Here is a 22,976-nt window from a genome sequence, read left to right as displayed (position 1 = left end):
TGTACAGTAGTTTGCACATTTTTTTGGCTTAGAAGCTCTGCGAGGGCAGGAATCACGCCTTACTGCCCAAAGCATCTAATATAAGGCCTTGCAGGGAGTCTGGGATAATATTGGTTCAATCCACTGCTTGGCAATAGCATCAAACTCCCAGGTACACTGCTTGGAAAGTACTTTTTCCTTGTGGGTGACAATTCTTCGATGTAGACTGTGCCATGGGCACCATTTCCAGAATTCTGTGTCTAAAGATGGCAGTTTATCAAGATGCTTGCAACCTTCTCGCCACTTCTTTCCTATTAGTAACCTGTTAACACTGTAGCACAGAGGTTTCTCAGTTGATTCAACAGATGTGCTTTAAAAGAAGTTGCATGCAAGGTCAGTGCTTCTCAGCTCCCTTTTAAGGCTTTTGGTTTCTCGATCTGCAATGGCACCATACTCCACAGGCTGGCGAGTAAGGCAGAGCCTCTGTCCCTACACAGCTGCTGATCTTACAGAGCAGATCGATGCCAATGTGGGTTATACAGGGATATACAGGCAGTCATGAGTCCCAATGCCTGAAAATGACATGAGGCCAAATAGAGCTTTTAGAATACTCATGGACTATACTATATAACAAATATTGGCATCTTCACTATGTTTATTAAAAAAACACAGACTAACACTACTAGCTAGCATTTTAGAGTCCCTTCTATGGAATAAAAACAGTCTTAAGAGGTTTACATGTATTGTTACAGTTGATCCTCACAACAAAGGAGAGAGGCAACATTATTCAAGTTTACAGATGAAGAAACTGAGGCGCAGAGAGAATCAGATAATTATACAAAGTCACACATACAGTGAATGGCAGAGCCAAGATCTGAACCCAGGCAGTCTGACTCCAGAATGTACATTCCCTCTAGAGGCAGCAGGGACCACTTCCTTCTCTCTGAACTAAGAAAACATAAGCATGAATTAAAGTGTTTGAGGGAGATGAGACGGAGCATGTTCTTTTGGTTTGACTGTGATCCCCAGAGTACAAAACTGTAATCATGTTGGAAGCTGTAGGCTCTGGCCTGGAGAATGTATTTCTGAGTGTTGTCCAGATAATTCTTACAGATGAACTCATTTCAAGACCTGTCTATAAAGAAACCTTTAAACTGCAAATATCAGCTTCTAGAGAGCAGGAATTCCAGACACTGTGAGCACTGCATCCGGGGAACATGCAGCCCATGTTAACTAGTCAAGACAACCAGCATGGTACCCCTGCATACATTCTCCACTGTTGGGAAATGTGGAGATGCTCTGAAGACTCCTCTGGCCCTCCCTGCCCGGTCCTCAAAAGAGCATCCTTCCCCTTCCAAGTCATTTAGCACAGGCAGGGGGATGATACATGACATACGAGAGACCATGACTATTTGGTGAGAAATGATGTTAAAGTTCTTAAAGAATCACCAGAAGTTTGGGTAGGAACATATCTTACCTTCATAAGATCACCAGCTATTACTGCCTGCAAAATTGCTGTGGGAGACAAAAGAGAGATGTCCCATTAGTAGAAGACCCTCTCATTAAAAAAATCCCAAAGGGCTGGATCCATATTTTGTAGAAATAGTCTACGTTTGGGGCAGGAATCAGGGAAGGAGAAGCATGCCAAAGGTTGAATCTTGCAACAGGCTAAAAAGCCTTCTCTTCATCCCTTTGCTACCCGGGCACCCATTCTATCCTACCAGGACACCCCCTCATGAAACCTGGAGCCACAGAGATTAGATTCAAATCTTAGCTCCGACACAAGTTGTGGGTGAATCACGGAAACCCTCTGAGCCCGGTTTCCACATCTGTCAACCAGCAAGTCTAAATCTTACAGAACGACTAAAATGATCGATGAAATCATACGGCTGTTCTCAACTCATCTATGAGGTGGACTGGGTGCCTAACTGTGATTGCTTCTGCTCCCTTCTTTCCAGTTCCTTCCACTTGGTCCTCTTGGGGTTCCAAAAATCACTAATAATTTTGCTCTGTAGTGAGAGACAAACACCTACCCTTATGGAAATGAAGAGGACTAGAGGTAGTGAGGAAAGAACATGCATGCTTTTTTATGTTCTGAAGAAAATAACCATACGGTCAGCATCTAATCCACTGGCGACTCTTATGGAAAGAACTCAAAGACTTAGGAAACCTAAACTAATTGTAAAAATATGTAACTCCAGGGGCAAAAATCGAAGCGCACATACAAGTCACTTGGGAGGTAGAGGAGGAGGAGGGAGAGGAGCGGACTGGTGAGAGAGGGCAGGATGTGTGAGCATCTAATGACAGTGTTGGTTCCTGAAGGGAACATGTGCATCAGGTTGGAAATGGTCCTTTAGAAAAACAAATACCTAGATTCCAGGACTACCGAAAAAATAGATTATTGTAAGGCTTGAATAGCACAAAATTTTAGAAGTAACTTAAATTTTATTTCTTAAGGTGTCATTTTATTTTTATCTTTTTTTATGATTTATTTGTTTATTTTAGAGAAAGAGAGAGCGTGAGTGGGAGGGGTAGGGGGAGAGAGAATCTCAAGCAGACTCCCCGCTGAGCTCAGAGCCTGACTTGGGGCTCAATCTCTCCCTCTAGGGCCTCGATTCCCAACAGTCTGCATATCCTCACCACCCTGAGATCATGACCTGAGCCAAAATCAAGAGTTGGACGCTTAACCAACTGAGCAACCCAGGCGCCCCAGTGCAGTGCCTTTTCACAATACTATAAACTTGATAACTTATAAAGACTATTTCCTTCCCTTTTCTCCAGGCCTTACAGAGCTGGTGGAGCTCTACTGGACAGAGGCCTGGATTGGACACAGGGACCTGCATTATGGTGACAATTGGGCTGCTCACTTGCACACGCATGTGTACTCTCTCTCTCAAAATAAATAAATAATTTTTTTTTTTAAAAAGGCACCAGACTAGAGTCTAGTCTATTCTAATCTCTAACTTAGCAGACATGTAAGCTTAACAAGTCAATGTTTCTGAACTAGTTTTCTTATTTGTATAATAAATAGCTGTCTTGCTCATCTCTCTATCATAAGAACAAAACCAACAAATGAAAGCTTTATAAGTTCAAAACAGTAGAGTGCTTACTTTTTCAAGATTATATTGAAACATTTCCCAGAAATGAAAAGAAAAAGAAAAAGAAAAGAGAAATAGAGAAAAGAAGAAAAATGAGTTCATTACTTTAAAGCACTTCTGTCATAAAATTTGGTATATATAAGCAGCAAATCAAGACAATAAAGGAATTCCCCAGGACAAAGTCTATTCGAGGAGCAGCAGGAAGGGAAGAGAGAAAAGAAAAAGAAAGGAAAGGAAAAGAAGGGAGGAAGAACGAAAAGAAAGAAAAATATCAGAAGTTGGGGGAAAACTTATTGGTTAGCTGTGGAGTTCAAAGATTTCTTGGAGGAGGCGAAGTTCAAGCCAACTCTTCCATGGTAAGTGGAATTAATTAGCAAAGAGGATTTGGAAAATCTTTGCAAGACAAAGGTAGGATCCGAACAAAGACATGGAAGTTAAGTTGTGATGTCTAAGGGAACCTTCGAAGAGCTGAATATCATCCTCCCTGGGGTGGGGAGTGGCTGCAGATAAGGTGCTGCAGAGTCGGAGGGACCCCCCCCGCCCCCCCAGTGAGCACCTCTTCTGTCAAGATAAGGCACTTGGAGTTTATCCTGCAGGTGGTGAGAAACCATTGCAGAGGTAAAAGTACACCAGAGAAGCATATAAATGTCAACCATGCCAGTTTGATCCCACCTTCCCCTCCTGGAAAGAGAATTATGACCTGCTCTCCGCTCATTTTCTCCAGATTGCCCAATATTATAGCCTCTTTAAATGTCTACCCCAGACTCATTCACAAGTACTGCTACGTTTGTTGGTTTCCAGCAGCCTCCCGATTTAAAGTCCCCATGAACAGGTAGAAGATCATATAACAGAATCATAACCACAAATAATTTCCAATTGTACTGGAGATGGAAAGCGGGATATTTATTCTTAAGTCAAGCAATACACCCAAGGGTAGCTATTATGCAAACATTATTAGGCTCCAGGCTCACTTCTCTCTCCTGATTAATGTCCTTCCCCATGAACACTGTTGTTTAAGATTTCCTCTGCATAAAGACAGCTTGAATCTATTAGTATTCAACTCCAGATAATAACCTTCTGAAAGATCAAGCTTCAAAAACAAATAATGAGTTGTTATGATTACAGTATTATTCTTTATTATTTCTTGAGCTCCAAGCTTACCTTCCTGCCCTTTCCAAAACTCTTTCCAACTGGGGAAATCATGATCCCAAATGCAAAGAAGGGAAGTCAAATTGCTGATGGGACGTAAAGGTAATTGAGTAGATGGATAGTAAGTTTCCTGGACAATTAAATCACAGAAACTTATGTAGTTAGGCAGGAGAGTAAGGGAGTAGAGAACTGAGAGATCTGTCATTTTTAGAGCTTAGAAGCAGAACCATTAATTCATATGAAGTGGTTGATATTTCCTTCAGTGCTCTGCCTTCCAATAAATTGTTATCCAGTAAACATCCTGGGACTGAGAAGTCAGGACTGCCAGAAAGGAATCCCCCATCTTCCTTCTTACTCTCTCCTTCTAGGGCCTCGATTCCCAACAGTCTGCATATCCTCAGAAATCGTGCATGAAGGCACAATGGCTACCCACTGGAATCAGGAGAGGGACAAAACAATCCACAGGGTCACTGGCTGGCCACCTGCTCCTGCCCTGCCAGCCCCTGTTTGAGGTTCTGGGGATACCCCCATACAAAGCAAACTCCGTCCTCTTAGGGAACTGGCATTTTTGGCAAGAAGTCCAAATTAGGAAGGGATACATCATAACTGAGCCAAGAATCAGACTGCCTGTGAGTCCCTGGGAGCACCATGAACTGGCTGTAACCTTGGGCAAGTTATAGTTTACCACTGTCAGTTCTCTCATTAGAAAAATGAAGACAAAGTCAATACTTTTGGAACTCTGCCTTTCAAATCAGCTCCAGGAACAGAGGACTGACTATTACAGTCCCCTATGTAGAACACCATGGAATCCTGATGTTTTTGACCTCATGACACAGAAAAAGAACCATTTCTCACCTATGAAATGAGAAGGTTAGATTAAGGCCAATTACAACTATAGAGTTTGCCATATGATTACTTCCAAAGGGAGAGTTTAAGGTTGCAGTTTTTGCTATGCCAATGAAAATATTTAATAAAATGTACACAGGGCTTGGCAAAGCCACGTATATGCGTTCCCAATAAATCAACTGAAATAACTACATCATATAGTCTCAACTCTGAACACTTAGGTCTATTTAAAAAGTTTAAGCTTTCATGTTATTTCTCAGTTCTTAAGTTAATATTCTATTTCCAAACTGCTTGTCACCTACTAATGATAGCAGTCACATAAATCTTTTTAAAAAAAATTTATGGAAGAAAAAAATTAAAAGTACAAACAACCACCATTAAACAAAGAATAGCTTGTAGAGCCCTGGGTTGGGGAAGAAATCAGTTGCTGCACTGAGAAGCATAAATATATATCTGGCTTTGCCAAGTTCTGCATACTTTTTACTCCTAAATTTCATCCGTGAAGCAAGAAGCACATCCTAGAACTGTCCCTTCAGAAGCGGTCATATTCTACATTCCAGGGCTATTTTGGGTCCTAGCCTAAACTTCTCATTTCATAGATGAGAAAACAGGCTTGAGAAGTAAATGGACTTTTCCAAGGTCACACAGATAGTTAGCAATCCAGATGACAGAGAGACTCTTATTTTTTTTCCTTTGTTTCTTTTACATTTTCTTATGTTATTGCATCTGACCCCTATGTTAGAATTCCTTCCACCATGCTGTTTCCCCTTGAACCTGGAGAAAGGTGGGCAAAAACTAAAACAACCCCAAATAAAAGTTTCATGAACGCATCACATGCAAAATGAAGTCAATTTAAGGCTTCAAGGCCCAACTCCTTTCATGCCAAAGGAGACACTGCATATCGAGTGCACCCAGGGCAGATGTTGCGTTCACAATTCCATTGATCTGATCATGATGGGCATCTTCCTACTTCTCCTTTATTCAAAGTCATTCATTGCTTAGGCACCAGATGGCTTGCATTGTCAGCTGCTCAAGAGCCTACTTCTTTTAGATACCTACTTCTGCAGAGCTTTTCCTGCATTTTCCTTACCAGAAGTATTCTGTCCAATTTTTCTACTTTGTAAGCAGTCAGTCATGGGACATGAACAACAAACTGAAGGCTTAGCTCCCCAAAATGGAACTTAGTATAATCATCAGATACGGCAAAGGTAACTAACACTCATTCAATGGTATGGATAACTACTGTGAATTATGCTAATGAGGCATAAATGAGAAGCAGCTCATGAAAATGACTGTAATTAGTATTATTTTACATAGTCATACTCAACAAGGTGAGGTGAGAGAAAGGAGGAATTAGATATTTTGAAAGACCTTTGCATTTTAATATGAGCCTAGAGGAGGTTTTGACAACTGATAATAAGCTACGTGCCAAATTATTTGTTAATAGCTACAATACTGAGGGTTTTTAATATATTGGAACAAATTCAAGATTATTCTTATAATGACGCACAAATCTGTATCAGCTCTCTGTGACTGCATAACTGTTAGGCAGTCACAGAGAGCTGCATCATCCCAAAACAGAGTGGCTTTAAACAATTATTTTTGGTCAAAAATCTGCTATTGGGGCCAGGTTCAGCCAAAAGTTTGTCTTCCCTCCACCTGGCATCAGGTGGGGCAGCTCCACTGAGAGCTCAAAGACCCACTTTCAAGATGATTACACACGACAGGAAACTCGGTGCTGGCTTCGGCTGGGAGCTTTCACTCCCTGAGCATGGCATTCCATGGCTTCTTGGGCTTCCTCCCAAAATGGCGACTGGGTTTCAAAAGCAACCATCCCCAGAAAGCTTCGTGGAAGTCACCTTTCCTTGGAAATCATGGGGTGTCACTTCTGCCGCTACAGTCTTAACTAAGTCTGCTCATATTCAAGAAGACCCAGACCCCACATCTCAATGAAAATAATGTCAAAGTCATACTGCAAAAAGAATGTGTGGGATGGGAGATCACGCTGTGACTGTTTTTAGAAAATTCAGTCTTTCACATCATGCACTTACATTGTGATGCACTTTGAGTAAGAGGGTTGACACTGACTTTTGGTTAGCATTGGGAAATGGCCATGAATGGCCTTTGTTACCTGTGTCCTCTATGGGCGTGTGTTTTGCACGCAATATCATCTGTTTATGTCATGAGTATCTCAGTAGAAAAATGCAAAAGGCTGACAACTGCTTATCTCAAGGATCAGCTTTTTGGAGCAGGAGGAAGAAAGGCAAGTAGAAGATGATGCAGACAACAAGTGTTTGTTGAGTTGAATTAAGACTATCTAAGGTAAGCTTTACCTTGAATCTCTCTTTAATAATCAGATGTAAGAAAAAAACACTGTCTCTCCTCTTTTTCCTCCTCCAGTCAAGCAAGCACTCACTTATCAAACTCGAGCCCCATATCCCTCCCACCTGGTCTACCAGCTTCTCCTCCTTTGCCAAAATACAGAGTGGAGGGCTCAGGGCACACACTTCCAGGATCTCCTCCTCATTGGGATTAATCCATCAGCGGTAACCATAGATGGGAGACTTAAATAGGTTTTGTTTCTCTCTAATGACAGGGTTAATCCTCAAATTGAATTAGTCCCTGCTAACTGAATGCATGAACGCATATGGGTTCTTTCCATCTGCTGCAGCAATCCTTTTGAAGCTACTATTGGCATGGAAGGAGTTTCCTGTTTGGAGAAAAAACAAACAGCCCCCTATCCAGTGTTCCCTCCTGGCAGAAAACCTGCACCTTGTTGCCAGAGGACTGGGACATGCTCCCTTCCAAAGCAGTTGGTTCTATTTCTCTTATTTCCCCCCCTAGAATTAGCTATAAACAGCACGGGGACCAGATGTCTCTCCCCGACAGCCCATTTGTTTACCTGTGGTTGCGAAATTGTTCTCTGGTTGCTGCACATGTGGAAACCCCAGCTCTGCCCTTAAGCCACAAGCACAGGAGCTGGGTTTTCACTTTATCTATATCCCATCTTTCAATAAAAGCTCTAGTACAAGAAATACCTGAAGTGCTTAATAAATACTTGGTTGATACCTGGGTCTGGTGATTCTGCGAGCTATCATTCAATATTCTTCCAACCCCGAATCAAGGAAGACATGTTAAGGAATGGAAGAAAGCCCACTTTACTGGCCCCTGCTACACCCGGCAGTCAATTTTGGAGTTGGGAATATTTTCCTATCTTTTCAGGTACCTAATCGTGTTTATTAGATGCAGCAAAACAACATCATAAGTATCTCAATAAACCAGAAGTATTTATATTATGGGTCAAATCAGAGCCCTATACTAAGCAATAGTTATTTCCTAGAACATCAGTCGTAAGCCTTGGACCAGTGTTAAGAGAAATTTCATGGGTTGATTTGCTTTGAGCACTGGGCTAGAGAAGCCAAGTTCACAGGTCTTCCTTGGTCTTCCCCAGTCACGGTAGGTTACTTTCAGCCAGCTGTGTAAAATATATGCCAATAGTCACAGGAGGAATGAGAGAGGTTCTTGAAAATATCCTCCTGAGAATCTATGCAACTCAAAATTAATATGTTCTCTAGTAATGACATATTAATATTATGATCTTTGGATGTAGTAGCCAACACTTTTTAAAAAATAGAGTCCACCTTCTAAAGTAATATCCAACTATTCCTTTAAAACTAGAAAAATATCAATTCCTTTTTAGTGTCAATATTACAGAATCCCATCAACTATTTCTGTCCAATAACTATTAAGCCTCCACCAACAGGGAAGATTTTTCATATATGTAAAGGGTTTTAATCTGGTTACACTTTATTAAATTCATATTTATGAACCCCAAATAATCATAGTACATGATAACACTCTTTCTCCTTTTTAACATTTGAATAAAGTAGTTACATATTCAAATCCATAGTATGCTTTATCTGTTTTAGTGATGGAAGAGATTAAAAGAAAATTCTAGCCTTCTCCAAAAGTCCCCCATCTCTAGAATGTCAAGAGAATTTAACTTCGATTGATGAACTTTATTTTTGCTTTCCCGGCATTTGGATGATAAAGCTATAATCCTGAGAGGCTAAGAGAAATGGAAGAACTAATAAATAAGGTCCTCCTTCACCTCACAGGTGAGAGGAAGGTGCCAAGTAGAAGCTGGACGTTGTTCCTAATGACTTTGACTGAGGACCTCAGAGATAGCATCAGCGCCTTGGCTTCATCCAGCTTCTCAACGTCAGGCCGCATTCCTCCTACGAGAGGTCTCCTTGAATTCATCTGATATATTGTAGCTGTGTCCTTCAGGACGTCTAAAAAGAACTTAGGTTGAAAAGCTGTGCTCATATTTCATTCCGTGATAGCCGCGAGCAGATCTGACGTGTCCTGCAAGTGATGGATGGTTATTGGTTTTAACCAAACATCAAGACTGCATATGGGAAACAGTGTTTAAGGTCAGGATCCAAGTACAAATGAGTGTGCTCTGGAGCTCAGAAAGATGATGGGTTTATGGGTCATCCGGTCACCGGGATGCACAGTAAGTACCTTATCACTGCCTAGAAGTGACCACTCTGGACAATGAAGGCCTTTTGAACTAAGAACAGGTTTAGCCAAAACACTCCTCACTGAAACACAAGTAAAACCAGGGAGGAGTTAACACAGCAAAGTCACTTTCAGGGACAAACACCAGCAAAATGCACATTTTTTTAAAAAGATAGTTTCTAGAGCCTGCTTCACTTTAAGTGTAAATATAGACAATTTGTACTTGTAACTAAGTTATAATCAAATGCTAAGTTTGAACCTTCCCTAGATTGGCATAACACTAACTGAAAGCATAGAAAAATAAAGTATTTGACTTCAGAGAAATGAACAGTAAGTTTTAACTTTTACTTGGACATTACGCTAAGTTGACTTAAGCAGCATTACACCTTAAAAGTAAGAATTCTAAAGTAAATGGTTAGTTCTTTTTTTTTTTTTAAGATTTATTTATTTATTTGACAGAGAGACACAGCGAGAGAGGGAACACAAGTAGGAGGAGTGGGAGAGGGAGAAGCAGGCTTCCCGCGGAGCAGAGAGCCTGATGTGGGGCTCGATCCCAGGACCCCGGGATCATGACCTGAGCCGAAGGCAGACGCTTAACGACTGAGCCACCCAGGCGCCCTCTTTGGGTTATTTTAATGTTCTTTTTCTAACTTCTTAAATCAAATACTCAGTTCCTAGATTTTTAGCCATTTTTATTTCATAATATAAGTGTTTAAGGCTATAAAATTCCCTATAACTGCATTTCACAAATTTAGATATGTTGCATTTTCATTATTTTCAAATCAGAGCATTTTATTTTTCACAAAACAGCATAGAGCCCCATGATTTATTACAAAATGAACATTCAATTAACCAACAACCAGGTTGAAAAATAGAATATTACTTGTACCCCAAAAAACCCTGAGCATCCCTTTTCAGTCAGTACACTATCCCACCCTCCCCGAAGCGAACCATTACCCTGACTTTTATGGTTATCTTACCCTTTTTTAATATTTTTTTACTCTTAAGTGTTCACCCCTAATCACAACGGTTTTGTTTCACAACATTTTTGGTTTTTCTGTTTGTTTATATAAATGGGCTGATCCAGAATATATTCTTTTGAATCTGGTTTCTTTTTTTTCTTTTTTAAAGATTTTTTATTTATTTATTTGACAGAGAGAGACACAGCGAGAGAGGGAACACAAGCAGGGGGAGTGGGAGAGGGAGAAGCAGGCTTCCTGCCGAGCAGGGAGCCCGATGTGGGACTCGATCCCAGGACCCTGGGATCATGACCTGAGCCGAAGGCAGATGCTTAACCGACTGAGCCACCCAGGCGCCCGGTAAATGGTTAGTTCTGAAGCTTGCTTGGAAGATACAAAATAGAATAGGCTTCAGTATATGGACAAATCTTCAATAATATTTACTAAAGAACAGATTTTACCAGTTGCTGTGAAGGGAAATATAAAACTAAACCTTCATTCTTCTTAGGAACTCCTATATTCTTAAGGAAGAAAAGAGTTATCTAGAAAGTAACACGTGTGTCCTTACACATCCACACGGAGCCCCTGACTGCTAAGAAAAGAGAGTGGTGTATGGAATGATTTCCTAGGGAAGTTGTAAGACAGTGTCCATAAAGGGAAGATCTGCATTGGCAGAAAATACGGATGGAGAATTTTCTACGGAGACGTCCAGCTGGCTGAGAGGCATGGGTAAATAAGCGATAAGCAGTTTCACTTGATAAAGTGGGATGTCAAGAATGGGGGTAGGGGGCAAGGAGGCAGGGAGGGAGTGAAGAGGGCATCCCGGGAGAACAGCTTCCAAGACGCAGAGAGTGATGTGAGGCCAAAAACTTTTTTTTTTTTTTAATGTCACTGAAAATCACTCACCAACTCCATTTTCAGAATCCAACTTTGGCCAAGATTATCACTCTCTTTCTCAAATATAAAAGAAGCTTAAATAGAAAGACCACTGGGAAATCAGAGCCCAAAGAACATCTTGGGGTGAGCCATGCTTTCTGAGAATGAGAAGGAGCCCAGAGAGTTAGGGAAGATATGAGGCCCAGAGAGGCACATGGTCAGAGAAATACAATAAGCAGCTACACAAACGATATGGTTTCAATGACCTTTTTTGTGGTCTTATAAAACACCACCTCTAATTTTTTTTTTTTGCAATGGCTAAAGTAATTGCCTTTACTTAGTAGGGCAAAAGAGCGGATAGAAGTGTCACCGGACTGCACAAAATTGAGGGGGCTCTGGCTGATTACAAATCCTTTTTCAATAGGCACTGGGGCCTCACTTTTTCAGGAGAAAAGCTAGAAACTGCATAATTAAGTAGTAATGTATTTTGTTACCTTGTTAAAGAAAGCTACCAGTGTGAAAGCTGCCTGCAGCATTTATGCACTTGCAAAGATGATTTTCTTTCTTTTCAGGAGGCGAGTACCTGGTGAGGTGTGGAAACAGCAGGTCTGTGTGTCGTCACAAGCAGAAATAGTAACAGGCCAGCACTCCTCTGCAGGCATCCATATGCCTGCCCCATAGAAAGCAGGACATGGGTGTCTCCCAAACACCCTTCCAAAACTGAAGGTGACATTTTGGGGTTCTCCTCATGTATCTCATTGCCCAGGATTCTTCCGTGCCTCGGAGGCCTGAGTCTAGAGGACAGAAGAAGCCTTAAATGGCAGCCAGCTCAGCCTGCTCTCGAAAGAGACCAAGGCCTAAGGGGAAACAATCTGCCCCAGATTCCCCCACCCTGCGGAGAACAGAGCCGGGGCCTGGTCGGGTCCTCCCCACTCTGAGACAACACTCTCGTCCTTGCCCGACGCTACCATCCATACTCAAGTGTCCACTGCCCAGAACAAAACGAGTCACTCTCTGCCCACTGGGCTGTAACCTGAAGGACATGTTTGGTTCCAGCAAAGTTAGAAACCAGTACGCTTGAAGAATATCCTAAATCCATGCAAATATGACATATCAGGTCTATTTATAGAAAAAAGATGTTCCCATTTTGGGTATTTGACACTGATAACTTCTCTTGCTCTCTGTGGCACATCTACTCTCCAGCTCTGTCCCTTTCTTTTGTGAATATTTGCAAGTAAGCTATGTGCTAGGCATGGAGCTGAATACTATTGAAATTAATCCCCATGATACAACTGCTAGATCTGTACTGATAACTGTCATCATCCCCATTTCAGGACAACAAACTGAGGCTTCGTGGGCCGCCACGTTGACCGGGAGAAGGCACGTTGTGTGGGGCTACGACCATGGTGCCCCGACATGCAGAGCCCCCGGGAGCACCCAGAAAATGAGGACTGACTCAGAAGGCTGGCCAGATGAGGCAGCATTTCGTTGACCTCATTAGCTTGAAAACGAGCCGACTGATGGCCATTTCTACAGCTCCAAGGAGCTAGCGTAGACAGCGTGGACAAAAATTCACCCAGAAAAAAATGCTTCCAACTGGAATGTGCCAGGACGGAACATACTACAAAATACCCAAGGCTAATCTTCCAGGAACCGACTGAAAAAGTGATGAGGCATTCTAGTGTTTTGCACCTGGTAAGCATGATAAGGGAGGCTTGGGCCAAGACCATCATTCAGGGAAAGTAGTCACCAGCACCCACACAGTTCTTTGTGGGAGGAAGGCATTAAAGAACAAATAAGCTTTCAGTGGAGCTCACTGGGGAAAAAATGTTCATTGGATCCTGGGGTTTCTCTAGTCAAGTAGACAACAGACAAACGGAGTAACAGTGACACTACTTTCAGGACTGTACTACCATCACTGTCAATGTATCTGCCCCGCCCCTTGGGTGTAAACACAGCTCAGATCCTATCATTTCATACACTAGAAAGCTTAAGTAAACATAGTATACTTTAAAAAGTAAGCACAATTCAGTTCTTCGTTTCTGCTCTTATACATGACTACTTGGAGACCAAGTCAGGCACCTGCCAAGCCCTTTCACACACTTACCTGGGGGACAAGTGACCGATTTGCAGGCATGAAATCTGTGATAGCTTCATCCCCGGCCAGAGGAGCCATGACACACAACCTTCTTTGATGACCTCTCCTGACCCATCCATGTACAAGCAAACCAGGGGGTTAGCCTTCTCCCCTCCTCTCTCCTTTCTTGTCACTTTCTTATTTCGAGATGTTGTAAATACTTAGAATATTCTCTGAGGCCAGAGAATCTCAAGCCAAGTTGTAGGTAAATCTCAATAAAGAGCACTCTTCCTCCTCAACATATACTCATCTCTAATGAGGCTTCAGAAGAGAATTAGATGATGATCACCAACAAAGCCCTCCAAAGAAACTACAGGATCAAAGGATTATGTGGTTATAGTCAATAGTGAGATTTAAGAAGGCGGGAGGAGAGAGAAGAGCAGGGTCAGGACACATAGAAAGTGATATAACCTGATCCTGGAAAGCCCAGGGGTTTGGGTTTTGTTTTGTTTGCTTGTTCTGTTTTATTTTGTTTTTTAATCAGCAGTGATTGTTTTCCTAGGAAATGTGAAAGAAGGCTAGCCAAAGAAAAGCATGCTGTCATTTTTATTCCTTTCCTTTCACACAGTCTTTGGGGAGCACCCAGTGAGACCACCATAAAAGGCCATTTTTTTTTTCAGCACAGTACCAACTGAATTTCTTTGGAAAAGGACCAGGACTAACCTATCTTCTACAACAGGGAACAATGTTAATGAGGCTACAGTGGAATTCAAAGATGCGTATTGAAAGTTTCTGTTTGCCAACACCACATACTGCAGCGAATGTAACAGATTTGTATAGAGAAAATCAATTCTGTGCCAGGGCACAGGATAGAATGGGGCAACATCTCTATTCACTGGGTTCATAGTCAAATAAGAAGGCCAACGCCACCCATGGGGAAAAAATTTTGGAATACACTCAAAAAAACAGTAAGTGAATAGGGAAGGGAAAATCGTGGGCATTTGAGTTGTCGGGAAAATTCATCATTGTTTGTCCTTAGAATCTATGGAGGTGGTTCCAACATGCAGGAATTAATGAGCACCAAAGAGGGGCTTGAATGAAAGACAATGAAGGTGGTCTGCCAGGGAGATGGTAGGAGGTGATACAAACCATATGGCTGGGTGAATATAAGGGAGATGAACCTGGAGAGGGGCCCACAAGCAGGGGAGTAGAAATAATTCACTAAAGCAACATGAACTAAACCAGGGTAAGAAAGGGCCTCAAAAGTGAGCACTAAAATGTTTGAATCTAATTAAAAAGCCAATGGGGGATTGGATAGTCAGAAACAGAACATGGGGCAAAGAAGAACACTCTCGCAACTTAGCATTAGCTAGCCCAAAGTCATTGCAAAGTGGCATACTGTGATGGCCAACACTGAAAACTCTTCCCAGAGAGGCAATTAAAGATCTGTGAGGTTTCCATCTGTATCATCAGTCGAGTTTACTTTACTCATTGCATTTTACTAATAAACAACTTATAGAAAATACAGGGAAAAACATCTAACTTTTCAAATCTACATTACTATTCTGGTCATAATATTGTCTTCCTGTTGTGATATTTCCTTAAGGAAATAGCTACCTTTCAAGAATTCTACCTTTTTAAAAATGGATGTTATTGACAGGAAATTGTTTCCTTGATTAGTTTCCTTGATGAAGGAAACGGTTTCCTTGATTATGGAAGTATGAGGATAGAAGTGGATCAAGAACACATCTTTGAATTGTTCTGTGTCAAGGGTACTGGTCACTGATATGAAAAAATACATATACCTCATTTTTAATGATAAATTACCGCCCAATAATTAGGAGATCTCCATTCAACTGAAAGAATCAAGATTTCCTACTACATGAGCTCAACCCTTCGCGATGCTATTGAGGGACTGTATGGAGGAGGGGCTGAAAATGGGACCTGGATCTAGATTACCTGAGTGTAAATCCAAGTTCTAAGCTTTACCAGCTGTGCATGGGACCTTGGAAAATCACCTAAAAGGTCTGTGCCTTAGTTTCCTCATCTGTAAAGTGGGAATAGTAGTATTACTATGATTGTTTCATAGAATAAATATATCTAAAACATCTGGAGTAGTTGGTTCAGTATATACTAGTTTGGTGTGACCTAAAAGAAAGCATTTAACCTCTCTGAGCCTGAACAGAACATACCTTAGGACAATGCCTGGCACTGATTACGTTTTAATAAACACTGACATTTTTTTAAGTTTTAAGTACGTCTAAGAGTATATTAACCCACATAGTTCCAAAGGAGTAGTTGAAATTATTTTGCTGAAACACAAGGACCCAAACCTTAATTAATCCCTCCATTCTGAGTTTCTCAAAAATCAATTATTCTTGTTTTAATTTTTCAATTTCTGGAGATAGCAGAAATTTAAAAATATATATAACTTACAAGATGTTTAACTTTTATTTGAATAAAGATGAATATAGGCTTCTCTTTTTGATAATAAGGGGAATCACAGACACTAACCTTCCCTAACAATTTAAGTTAAGATGATGGATTTTTAAAAATCAGGAAATATGGGAAGGTGGTGGTAATAGTTGCAGCAGGCTTTTTTGTTGTTTCTTTTTTGTCTTTTTCTCAAGTTTTTATTTAAATTCCAGTTAGTTAATATACAGTGTAATATTAGTTTCAGACACAGAATTTAGTGATTCATCACTTACATACAGTACTCAGTGCTCATCACAACAAGTGCCCTCCTTACTGCCCATCTGGAACTCCACAGTGAGAGAGAAACTTGGTAAAAGAACCAAAACACATGGTCAATCCTTTAAAGGAGGTAACAAGATATCCTCATAAACTTCAAGATTACAAATGGCTGAGGAGAGGCCATTAACAGCCCAAAGACCTGCATTCTCCCAGTGTCTGCACAGGGAGGCAGTGGGGTGGCTGACGCACCTGACGGCAGGAATGCCACAAAACAGCCAGTAGGTAGTCGTGGAAAAGTCCAGGGCGCCCGTATGAGAACAGCCGCAGAAGCTGTTCCCATTTCCTTGACAAATCCATGCAAGGAGACCCAGTAAAAACTGAACTACCCAGAGCATTGCAGCTCCTGGGAACTCTCAAAACTGACCACCTAGGATGCCCCTTCAAGACAGGACCCAAACTGAGGATGAATTTCTGAGTGGAATACACACTGAGCTGAATATGGCTAATAGGAGTAAAGGAAGAGGTCTGGATAAAAGTGAGGATATGGATCAAAGCCAGGAAGTCTGAGAAAGCAAGCCATCACATTTCAACAGGACACAAAACCAATAGAAAAAAGAGCCCTCTGAAGTGAGAATAGCTAACTGAACGTATTTTTCTTCCCACAATTCAGAAAAATGAATTTCATATAAAAATAGCAAAGAAAGAAGTAAAATATCCTATGAAGTTATTTTAGGAAAAAAAAAGAATAAAGAACAGAATAAAATCTTAGAAGCAATGAAAGTGTACCACAAAATCTTGCTCAAAAAATAGTAGCATACTATTTCAAATAAGCTTAATGGCATTAGTAAAGTGATACACAACCTCAAGAATAGCATGAATCAGAATAATACAGAAATGAGGCGATGTCATTCAACAAAGAACTAGAAATAAGTGAAAAACTCATTTTCCAATGAAGACAAACTAGAAGGAACACGGAAACAAATTCAACCAATAAAGTCTGAAGGAAAGTAGAAGAAAAGTAGATAAAGAAACTCTTAAAAAAGTAAGGAAAGGGGCAAAAAAGAATGTGAGAGGAAATGACAAATATTAAAGATACGTAGAGAAGATCAAACATACAAAAGGAGCTCCTGCAGAAGAAAACCAAAGCGAAAGAACAGAACACATATAAATACTTTATTCAAGAACACTGTTCTGAATTTCAAAAATGAACCGCACATTTAAACAGTATATCATGTATCTGAGAACTGGAATGTCTCAAAATGATCTACACCAAGGTATATTTTTGGAAATGTATTGGACATTAAATAAAAATATCCTGGGGCACCTGGGGGGCTCAGTAGGTTAAGCGTCCAACTCTTGGTTTCCACTTGGGTCATGATTTCAGGGTCGTGGGATCGAGCCCCGCCCACATTGGGGAGTTGGCTTGTGGATTCTCTCTCTCCCGCTTCCTTTACCCCTCCCTCTGCTCATGCCCTTTCTCTAAAATAAATAAGTCTTAAGAAAATATATCCTTTGGGTATCTAGGAAAAAAAAAAAGAATTTTATAAGGAAAATATCCAGACTTTAAAAGCAATGCTTTATGCGACATGTGACATGATGAGTCTGTATGGACCACAACTAATTTTTAAGGGTAAAAGTCCCAGAAAAGCTATTACATGAAACAACTCAAAAAAATAATGTTCTCAAGAGATTTTCCTAAGGGATCTAGTGGAAAACATGGTTCAGAAAATCAAAATAACTAGAGAGACTTCAACCTAATGACTTGTGATGAGCATTAATTAGTTACTTTTGCAACTAGGTCAAAAATGAATATTAAAAGGGAGAAATTATAGTATGCAGTGGCTATATGATCTTAATACCAATATATCATAAATCAATAAAAATGCAAGGAAATATGTTTTAATTCCTTTCAGTAATTCTAATTGAATTGTGTGGGCTAAAATAAAAGATTGAGCATATACATGTGAATATACACACATATAGACGCACACACACATATAAATCCCGAATGCAAATATAATTGTCTTATCTCTGCTCAACCAGAAACAATGAACTAGTAGTATCTAGTGCCCAAATTGTGGTCTTGAAATACTATTTTTCATTGAAAGAATCTAAGAGGTTTTAGAGAAATGACGTCTAGGGCAAGAAGCAAGAACTACAAAAGATGAGCCTGAAACATCTTGTAATGCTGGGTATCAAGGAAATTATCTAAGAATATTAGGATAATGTTAGGAAGACTTAGAAGTCAACATGAAGGGACTGCCTTCTTGCCAAAGATAGAAAAATTTAAACTTCAATAAGAATAATAACTGCAATGCACTGAAGCCCATGAAATGTGTTAAAATTCATGGGGTGCCTGGCTGGTTAGATCAGTAGAGTATGCGACTTGATTGCATGAGTCGTGAGTTTAAGCCCCACACTGGGCATGGAGCCTACTTAAAAAAAAAAAATCAGGAATTCATCAAGATTTTTGAACTTGGTCATTTTTACAGTGATAAGGAATCAACTAATTATCTTGATAACCAGATAAATAAAAGGACAGACTTGAACATTTATTCTGTTTTCCTGTATGGGCCTGTTTCACTGAATAATCAAACAGTAGAGGAGATGAAGTGGCTCTTTATAAAATGACAGAAGTGGAAAACTCCCAAAGGTAGAATTAGAACAGCACAATTTTATAACCCCAATTAATAAATCTAGGTACTGGACATCAATAAAACAGTGAAATCCAGACATCACTTGCCCTTGATCAAAGAACACATTCTCACCAATAGACTTGCCAAAGAGATCAGACCTGAGTTTGATCAAGCCTCTGTGCATCAGTGTTCATTCACTCAGCAAAATCCCCCCTGTGTGGAAGTCTGCAGTTCAAATGGCCTGAGCACTTCAAAGATAAATTCTAAATAAAAGAAAGGAATAGATGGAGAATGTGTGTTTGAAAGAGACCCAAAAGACATACTATATTTTTTTAAATGGGCAAGATTAAACTATAGTATCTAGAGTGTGCTAGATGAAATTAGAGTGAGTGATAAGATTTTATAGATACGCCAAAAAAAAAAAAAAGAAAAGAAAAGAAACAAAACAACACACATAAAAACAGAAGCCAAGGTAATGGTTACTTTTAGAGGCCTGGAGACATGCAATTAGGATGGAGACACATGGAAGGAATTCCATTTTTTTTTTTTTAAAGATTTTATTTATTTATTTGAGAGAGAAAGACACAGCGAGAGAGGAAACACAAGCAGGGGGAGTGGGAGAGGGAGAAGCAGGCTTCCCGCCGAGCAGGGAGCCCGATGCAGGGCTCGATCCCAGGACCCTGGGATCATGACCTGAGCCGAAGGCAGACGCTTAACGACTGAGCCACCCAGGCGCCCCTTAATAGATGAATTCCTAAAAAAAATAGTTACCAATACTGATTTAAGGAGAAATAGAGAATCTGACTAGCTCTTTAAATACTATGAATCTGCGATTGAAATTTTCCCACCAAGGAAATGCCATCCCTAGATAGTTTTACTGATGGGATCTTCCAAAGTATTCCAGAGATTGATAAACCAAGTGCTATACAAAGTCTTCCAGAGATTAGAAAACAGGGGAAAATTTTCTAATTCCTTTTATGAAACTAGATATATCATACATGCTCTGTACAATAGAAAGGAAAATGGGAGGCCAAGCACACAAATGACCATGGATGCAAAAATTCTAAATAGAATAGGAGCAAACTGAATCCAACAATATATAAAGGAGACAAATATAATAACCAATTTGAATTTATCTCATGCACATGATACTGGTTTCTACTAGAAATAGAAGCACACCGTAACACCAAAGAAAAAAATCAGTATCTCAAAAGATGAAAAAAAAAGTATTCATTTAAATTCTAATGCCTGTTGAATCTAACACATTTGGATGAAAGGGAAAATCCTTAAGAGGCTATCTACAAAACAGGGCTGTTCACCTCTCAGTGAACTTCACACTTATTGGTGACTTATGGATGGCAGCCACTTTGAGATAAGGAAAAACCGATGATGCTGACTATCTCTACTTCTATTCAATACTGTACTGTTCTAATCAGCACAGAAAGGACCAGAAAGAGATATAACAAAGCATAGTCACTGGAAAGAATGAAACAAAATTCTCATTATTTGCAGATGATAATGCCTCTGCAGAATTCCTTCCTCATAAAAGACCCTTGAAGTAAAGTTTATGAATTTAAAAAGTTTAGCAGGAACCTTGACTCAAGATTTTGAAGCAAGAACCTTGAAACAAGATTCCAAGTGAATTTCACTTTACTGTGCCAACAATGATCATTTAGAAAATACAATTTTTAAAATAGAAAAGATCACCAAAAAATATAAAGTACCTAGGAATATATTTAACAACAGATGGCCAAACCCTTCATGAAGAAAATGATGAAATTCTATGGATCATAAACAATTAAATGTAAACAGATACGGTTTGAGATGGAAAGACTTATTGTCATAATATCAATTCTCTTTACACTGATTTTTAGATTCATGCAATTTCTATGAAAATTACAACACAAAACTTGGTGAAGGGCTTCTAAAATTTATAGGAAGGAGCAAAGGTCCAATTTAGACATTATAGAAGAAGAACAAATTTTAGAGTATGTGCTCTCCCAGATAGCAAGATTTATACCAAAGTTAGAGCAATTAAAACAATGTGCATTATACAGGAATTGACATATGGATCAATAACACAGAAACGAGAATCTAGAAACCCACATATAGGGGAAGATAGAACAGGCTTTGCAAGTCAGTGAAGGATTAAACAATAATGACTGGTTATATACATGAAACAAATCAAAATAAAACTGGATCTTTACCTCTCATCAAACCACAAAAGCATTTCCAAAATAATGAAGACACAATTGAAGGTGAACACTATAAAAATAGTAGAAGAGATAATGGGAGAATATCCTTAGGATATTCTATCCTATGAAAGGATTTCTTTAGAGAACATACCAAAGGTAGACACCATAGAGAAAATACTAATAATTTGATACATTAAATTAAAGAATAACTATTCCTCAAAAAAAGTTTGGAAAGATAAATCACAAACTGGAAAAAATTGCAACACACATAGTCAACAAAAAACCTTTACCTAGAATCTACAGAGATGTTTATGAATCATTAAGAAAAAGACAACCCAGTGGGGGAAAATTTGGCAAAAGAAATAAAGCGACATTTCATAGAAAGGTAAACACAAATGGATTATATAAAAAGTGCTTAATCTTATGTGTAATCATTTGACACAAATTAAAACCCCAAGATAACATTTGACACTCCCACTAGATTGGCAAAATATTTTTCATTAGTTAACATCAAGAGTTGGCAAGGATGTGGGTCAATGGGAACTCTTCTTAACTGCAGTTCTGAGAGTAAGCTGGAATGATTACTTTGGAAAACAACTTGTCATTATGTGATAACTTAAATAGGTGTATAACCTATCACCTAACTATGCCATCCCCAGGTTTAAACCCTAGAAAAATGCTTACATATGGAAGCCGGAGGAGTTATGAAAAAGAATGTTCATAATGATATTGTTTGCAATAGCAAGAAAACAAACAAAACCAAAAAACTTGGAGTCTATACATTCATCAGAATTTGGATAAATAAATTGGTATATATTATTCATACAATAGAAGACTATACAACATGAAAAATTAATGAAATAAATATGGCACTCAACAAGGATGCATCACAAAAACATTTTGAACAAAAGAAGCAAATCACAGAAGAATTTACAACAGGATTCAATTTATGAAAGTTCAATATAAGCCAATCTATATATACACACATACATACACACACACACATATCTGGAATATATATATACACACACATTCATATGTGGAATATATGTATATGTAGTAAAATGATCAAAAGAAACAAGGAAATTCTTAGCAAAAAAGCAGAATAGAGGTATCTCTGTAGGAGAGGGAAGGGAATGTAAACAGAAAGGGAAACATGAAGCTTCTAGAGGACTACAAATGCTTTATTTCTTAGGTTGGGGGCTTGGCAAGCAATAGTTCCTTTCGGTTATCATTTAAACTGAGCTGGTAAATGTTCTGTACATTTTTATGAATATTATCTATGTCAGTAAAATTGCATATATATATATGTTTATATTGTAGAAAAAAATCAATCTATGATTTTGAGCCAAGAGATAGTTATTGATATATTAGAGAGCTTTAGGCCACCGCACAATGTGTCGTTTGGGGGTTTTGTTTTGTTTTTGTTTTTGATTTTTTGCACAACTACTGCAAAGTAAAATTGCCTCCAAGTCCGATAGTAGACTCCTCTTTGGGCACTTACGCTAGTGATTGTGGTCGTTAAAATTTTATTTCTGATACACCTGCTATTCCCACCCTTGTCCACTGTGTTACTGTTGCAACAAAAAAGCTACCATATAATGTGAGAGCCATTATTGCCAACAGGTCTAGGAGCGAGGACAGGAAGGGGATGCCTGCTTCAGACTGCCAGGGGAAGCAAACAGATGGTTGGCTGGCAAGAGTCAGTGACTGTCCTGTATTTGGGAAGTGAGCAGACATTAGCTGGAAGATAATCTTCCAGTGCAGGGCCATAGGTAGCAGGTGGCAGAGAGACATTCTCAGAGGCCCCCCAAAATAAGCAGGCTAAGATGACAGAACAGAATCTGAGAGCTCAGGCAAAGCAGCCTGGGCATGGGAATGGCTCCTGGGGCCATTTAAATGATGAGGTGATAGGCACTGAATGCTGAGGAAACTCCTAGGGC

General features: G+C 39.6%; 1 protein-coding gene across 1 annotated transcript in view; it reads right to left on the bottom strand.

The window, feature by feature from the left end:
- DGKI (diacylglycerol kinase iota) overlaps positions 1-22,976 on the bottom strand; it is a 356,177-nt gene that overhangs the window by 22,613 nt on the left and 310,588 nt on the right. Inside the window, exon 29 of the mRNA XM_064574919.1 lies at positions 1,457-1,494. Within this exon, the coding sequence (XP_064430989.1) occupies positions 1,457-1,494 (38 nt within the window). The remainder of the gene's footprint in view (positions 1-1,456; positions 1,495-22,976) is intronic.

The sequence above is a fragment of the Mirounga angustirostris genome, unplaced genomic scaffold, assembly GCF_029215605.1.
Source record: "Mirounga angustirostris isolate CCGP_5_RB_7025 unplaced genomic scaffold, mMirAng1.0.hap1 SCAF_12, whole genome shotgun sequence".
Classification (NCBI taxonomy): Eukaryota; Metazoa; Chordata; class Mammalia; order Carnivora; family Phocidae; genus Mirounga; species Mirounga angustirostris.
This window is presented reverse-complemented; position numbering and strand designations above follow the sequence as displayed.